The sequence below is a fragment of the Anneissia japonica genome, unplaced genomic scaffold (genome assembly GCF_011630105.1).
Source record: "Anneissia japonica isolate Jap-2015-1 unplaced genomic scaffold, ASM1163010v1 scaffold275_len1219475_cov178, whole genome shotgun sequence".
NCBI lineage: Eukaryota > Metazoa > Echinodermata > Crinoidea > Comatulida > Comatulidae > Anneissia > Anneissia japonica.
The window spans coordinates 755,317-762,075 of record NW_022752912.1 but is presented as its reverse complement, the minus strand read 5'-3'; the positions used below and the strand labels follow the sequence as shown (position 1 = coordinate 762,075).

Genomic DNA, 6,759 nt, shown 5'->3' with positions numbered 1-6,759 from the left:
TATATATAGGCCTATATACATATACATATGTATATACATATATATGTATAAGTTTATATATATACATATATATATATATATATACTGTGCATATAAATTACATATGTAAGTATATATACCTATATATATATAATATATATTATATATATATTATATATATATATATATAATATTATAGTTGAATACGTACCGTGGACTGGCCGTCCTGTATATCTCCAATCTTGATGTAGCATTTATTGTGTTTGGTTGCATGTGGGAATGTTTTTGATCCGCCAATGGAGGAGGTGTGTGGTCGGGGTGTTGGCAGTTGCTTCCCTGCGTATATTTTTAAGGACAGCTGATTATTGCTTTTTATAAACCTTGTCAAGTCGAGTTCCTTTAACATCACTAATTTGCCCTGTTTTGAAAATTAATTTTAAGCATAACATAGTATTTATATTAACACCAATGTTACGATAATAATCAGTGCCTATACTCTCTCTCTTACTAAATGCATACAATATAGGCCTAAATAAAAGTATTAACTGTATTTCACATTATGTCGTTATCGTGTTAAATCTCAAACGATATACTCCTAATGGCAGTTTAATAAAGGATCCGTTTTAACTCAGTAATTTTGAATACCAATTTACATATTACTAGTGTGCCACACGACGCCACTTAAGTGCTTACAAAATAATTGTTAGGCAGCTAGGTGGTGGTCAGCATAAAACAGTATACCGAAGATTGTCCGGAGCCAGTATTTCTTCTATTTTGAATTTACCGATTGTATCGCATTCAGTTCAATTCGATTCAATACGACTTAATTTCCAATTCCATAATCAATATACATTAAAAAACATAAATAATTCAAATAGGCCTATAACAATTATAATAAATAACATGATTAAATCATAAGGAATTGGAAAAAGTATAAACTTTATCATGTAGCCCTAATAATAATAATAATAATAATAATAATAAAAATAAAAATAATAATAATAATAATGATAATAATAATACACTCACATATTACATATGGATTCATTTTGAAATAAAGTCAATCAATCAATCAATCAATAAGTGGTAACTAAATAGCGGAATGAACTTCATAACGTAAGACAAATAGATAGTATAGACTATATAAATGACAATCAGTACTTATTCCATAGTTGTTGCTTAAAAAGTTTTTAAAAAATTACTTATTGAATGCAAGGGCCTTAGTGTTTCTGGAATTTCATTCAGAAGTGATTCGATATCGTAGTCAGATAAATAAAAGAAATTGAATCTATTTTAACATTATAATCTCCGTGTTGTATATAAAGTCCTACCCAACTCTGTTAGTACGTGTCAATTATACTTACTGGATATAATATAAATTTGTCTCACAATAACTTTTCCATCGCAGTCTATAATTTCGCTTCCGATTTTACAACTATTTACAGGGCAGTTTTTATAACGCTGTCATTAGTGTACATATTCACATCTAATCATTGTCATTGTTGTTATTATTTATGGTTGTAATGTTATTGTAGATCAAGTAAGTATATGTGTATATGTTGGAATTACTGACTCCATGTTGGAATTACTGACTCCTTGGTGACTTTTGTCGCTTTAGTTTTTCCTGACCATTTTGTTTTATTGTTTGTTCTAATTCTTGTACAGTATTTTTTTTGGTCGAATAAATAAATGAAATGAAATGAAATAATATTATTGTTATTTAATATGTTATTATAATCATTATTTACTTTATTGTTATTATAATCATTATTTACTTTATTGTTTTTGTATTATAAAGTACATAGAATACATTACCTTAAGCACAAAGTACAAATAGTCTGTGGCGACTGTGTCTCTATCCACTATTCGTCCGTAAGGAACCTCCTGGATCTGAGACTCAAAACAAAGTCGATGAAGACTGGATTTTGGCCACTTACGAAAAAATTCAAATTTTCTAAATTAAAAGAAAGGTAAAAAAATAAAATCTTAGTTATATACAATTTCTTTGTATGGTATCGAAAACCAAATCCTCGAAACCCGAGGAACAATTTGCGTTCAAAAAATAGTAGGCCGCGTATGTCGGTGCTGTACTCCGAGGAATGATGAATAACCACGTCCAGTTGCTCTCTGTCACACAAAAACAATAATAGGCAAACACTCGTGTACTCGCGCCAATTTGTGGAGAGCAAAGTCTTTCCAAAATGTACATTTCTTTGGTTATTGAGAACTGTTGATTGTTGATCCTTACATCTGATCATCAGAGGTCTGAGCCTCTCAAAATTTAAACTTTTAATTTTGAGATGTTCTTATATAAATAAAAAAAATTAGGAGTTTCTGTCTAATAAAGCTTACACACACTCACTACACCTCCTGTAGCGCCTTGAGCACTACTGAAGTGGGTATGTGCGCTTTATAAAACCTATTATTATTATTATTATTATTATTACACACACACACCCACCCACCCACACACCTGTCTCTTATACACATCTAGATGTGTATAAGAGACAGTTATTTACTTTATTGTTATTATAATCATTATTTACTTTATTGTTATTATAATCATTGACGCTTTCGTTGAAAGTTTCAATCCGATTGGCTGCAATTCATCTCGCACTCTACTGTATGCCAATACAACACTAGTATTTGACGCAAACCCTCACACATTTTATAAGCAACAGCTAAAAAGTAAACGTAAGTAAATAGTCAGAAATAGAACCAGAGCGTTCGGAAAACGCTTGTTCTTCCTCAGTGGCGAGTCTCATACACGATTTCTGCAATGTATTAATTCTCAACTAGAAGTAGGTGAATTAAATATCATCACTGCAGACCTTGACGTCTGCATGTAATATACATATCATCCAATTCTACTCTATTTATAGTTGTGACGAAAAAATAACAGTCGGATGAAACCTTGATTATTCGATAATAACACGTACAGACGTTGCAATAATACACAAAATGTTCCATTAATTTAGTTTTTAATTAAGAATAACAAATGAGTATGTGTGAGGTGGTTTACTTTTTTTCGGTCTCATTTGAGGCAGAGAATTCAAGCATTCTGGCTAGTCTGAAGAAATCATGGAGTAACTTGTTGAAGATCAGTGATTTTATTGGTTCGCATAATTGTTTCTAGAAAATTAAATCTTTGCTTGGAAGTTTTGAATTTTTAATAAGCCCTTTGCAGCAACCAATGATGGTGTGAAAATGATCAAAGAAGCGAAAGCTTAAAAAGACTCACGAAGAATCAGGCCAGAATCAAGTAAGTAATAACTGTTTCTGTCCATTAAATTTATCCTTAAACTTTAATACCAAGGGGTTAATTTCGGATTTCAAAAACAAGTGAACATTAAACCAGAGATATTATAATACCTCTATGATTAAACGTAGCCGGAGTATTTGGGCTGTTTTGGCTATTGATATGTTGACGGCCAACGGCGTATACCGGTATTGTATCTCTCAGCAAATTCCTTTTAAATATAATTGTTTAAATTTGTTTACACAATAGTAACTAAAGCAATAACCAAAAAAAAGTAGCAGTAATATAATAATAAATTGACGACTCTGTAAATATATTTAACAGAACTTAAGAAAAAATACAGAAAGTCTGGTATTATTATAGTCAATCATGTATAGAAACTAGTAACAAGCATAACCTATAATTATTTGACACAAAGATGGCGAAAACAGACTGAACGCCACCTTACTGCAGTAATATTTATAAGAGAGCATATTCTTTTGCTCTCAGTGAGCCTATTCCATGATTTCATATTTTTTCCATGATTTAACTCCGACATTGGTAGTCAGGCTTCAAATATACTAAAAAATTAATTCAGCTGAAACTTTTTAGTTCATTTAAACTTTAACTCAGTAAGCACTAAAATTAATTCTACCTTCTAGTTTTGAAATATTAACTTACGAAGCGATGTCGATTTTTTCGTTGAGTTCGTCTTCGTAGATGTACGGACACGATTCGAGAAATGTGTCTTTTTCGATTTCAAACAGTTCCGTCGTTTCTCTACATATAATAGATGCTGTTCGACGCCCGTCGCCCAAGAGCGCCAATTCCTGTATATAGCATTATATTGAAGTTCGAGTTTAGGTCTATTACTAATAACATATGCACCATGTTCCACACATCATATAAATTGAGGTTTTTTTTTAAAATAAATCTGAACAGAACACAATAAAAAGATAAATATGTTGCTTGGCTGTATTATATTATGTTGATGTTGGTTCTGCATTCTTCATTATCCCATTCCAATTAATTGATATCATTAGTGTTCGCATAAATTTAAAAGAAAATGAAGATCAATTTAAAATAAAAACAAATATAAACATTAAACATTATTGATTGAGTTTGCAAATGAAAAAAATTATGAAATTTAACCTAAAAAGTCTACTGACCCCAAAACATGCTCCTTTTCCAATTATGTTTACTGTCTGTGACGTCACGACCCCAGTCTGGTCTGCAATATCTAACTGGACGAAAACGGAGCCAGAGTATATAAAGTAAAATCCAAACCCCACGTGACCTTGCCGCACTATCACTCGACCTTTTCCACAACTGAAAGGAAACTGTGTATTTAATGACCCCATCAGAATACCGAAAACAAAAATATAGTCCTCTATCAATAAATAAAAAAAATTATTTTATATTTATGTTAAACTAAAATTGTTGCTGTAAATAATTATATACCGATCGGCGTTGCTTCAGCTTTGACGGCCCACATTAATTATTTACCGGGTATTGGTTGTTGAAAATATAATCATCCTGTTCTCACCATAACTTGACTAACTTTGCGCGGCGCAACGCGTGAATCTCATTTACATATAAACACGCACTCGTCCTGTACTATTACGTGACTATCACGTAATCTGGTATTACACCTACTTTATATAACGAGTCATACCTCATGTACCTGGCCACTCGGCAGAGTTCTAAACGCACTTTGGGTGTAAAGCGTTCGAAACTCTTCATATCGTTCATAACGCCATAGAGTTTGTAGATGGCTTCGGGTGTTCGGTCCTTCGGTAAAGTGTCAGCAATCTGAGGTAGCCAGCTGGGTACTCGCAACTATAATGATAGAACTTGATGAATCATTTCTATCTGTTAGACTAATGATGTTTATTTTAAGTATTTTTGCAATTAAATTTATTGGTTATGTAAAGGTCGTACATACTTATATTTAATTAAAATGCCTTCTTATTATGAAACGCGTCAACATAATACATGTATACGTATTTGTAACAGAAACATCGTAGCCTATCTGTTTCCATCAGTCAACGCACATTGGTTACATTTCAATATTTTCAAGCATTACTTATAATTATTATACAAATAAATGTTTGTTTTTAGTGATTCAATAGGCAAAAGCAATGGAATACTAACACTAAGTTTTAAAAACCAAATTTTACTGTACAGTCCTATATTTTTTTGATCTAGATAAAATTATTATTATTATTATTATTTTTTTTTAATTATTATTATTATTATTATTATTATTATTATAAGATTGCCTATATAGAATCTCTGTACACTGAGGATGACAGTAGGATCTATCGAAACATGTTTGTAGCGTAAGGCCAAGCAATGGCTAGGCCTAATAAAGTTATCAGGCATTGCCTGAAATGATCGTTCTCAAAGTATCGTCTTATTATTATTATTATTATTATTATTATTATTATTATTATTATTATTATTATTATTATTATTATTATTATTATTATTATTATTATTATTATAACATAAGAAGTACTATTACTGCTAATCATAAAAACAACAGTTTTAACGAAACGGTTTACTTAAGGAATCTTACTGAGTTATCTTTTAAGAATCGTTTTTTATTGAAAGGTAGATTTTCTGGCCTAGAGGTTATGTAGTGAAGCTGGGCGACAAATGTTTCTGTTGTCGAGTCTTTAGAGCTTCGTAGCATACATGAAGCTATCAAAGAAACAATCTTGATGATCCGTATAGCCCGTTTAAGCGTTTCTCGTAACTGAAAAACACAAACGAAAATATTATTTTAGTATAACAGTAGTATAATTAAAATAAATTCTCAAAATCACTCGTTTAAAAGTGCATTTTAATACTTGATCTACAATATCAATTTCTCTCATAATAGAGAACTTACTCGAATTCTCCTTGATATCGGGTCTTCTACTTCCGGTTCGCCTGACTTTTCCGGTAAGATGTTGGAGCTCCGCCGTGTCTTCCGATCAATTATGACTTCTCTGTGGTTTGCCGACGAAAGCGATCTGGATAAGAACAAACGCAATCAGAATTTTATAAAGAAGTTCTACCATACCGAAAATAATCGAAAAAAATCGGATATCGAATAACTGATTATTTTTTTTTTTACTATTCCGATATTTAACATCAAAGAAAGGTAAATACAGTGTTCAAATAAAGGACATTATCTTGATTTATATTAGGCCTATATATTATTATTTATTTCCAGCCGTACTTCCAGATTTATCTTGTTGGTTTAACGCCCTCTCAGGGGGCACCAATGTGTAATACAATGTACCTGACGGATATTTGAATCTGTTCAACCCTAAAGCCTCTGTAGTATAATATATAACATATAATATATAATATATAAAATATAATATATATATTAATATAGGCCTATATATACGGTATATATATGTATATGTAATATATATATGTATATGTAATAATATATGTATAAATGTATATGTATATGTATATGTATGTATATATACTGTATATATATATATATATATATATATATATATATTTTATATACTGTAGAA

The 6,759-nt window shown here is 30.7% G+C and overlaps 1 protein-coding gene across 3 annotated transcripts in view; it reads right to left on the bottom strand.

The window, feature by feature from the left end:
* Positions 1-157: 157 nt before the first annotated feature.
* The window catches only part of LOC117122470, a 21,485-nt gene continuing 14,883 nt past the window's right edge, over positions 158-6,759 (bottom strand). For all 3 annotated transcript variants that reach the window (XM_033268055.1, XM_033268056.1, XM_033268054.1), the window contains exons 4-10: positions 6,114-6,237; positions 5,799-5,978; positions 4,893-5,056; positions 4,387-4,546; positions 3,899-4,047; positions 1,795-1,933; positions 158-397 (exon numbers count right to left, since the gene is read on the bottom strand). In XM_033268055.1, coding sequence (XP_033123946.1) covers positions 173-397; positions 1,795-1,933; positions 3,899-4,047; positions 4,387-4,546; positions 4,893-5,056; positions 5,799-5,978; positions 6,114-6,237 — 1,141 coding nt within the window. In that variant the 3' untranslated portion in view covers positions 158-172. The remainder of the gene's footprint in view (positions 398-1,794; positions 1,934-3,898; positions 4,048-4,386; positions 4,547-4,892; positions 5,057-5,798; positions 5,979-6,113; positions 6,238-6,759) is intronic.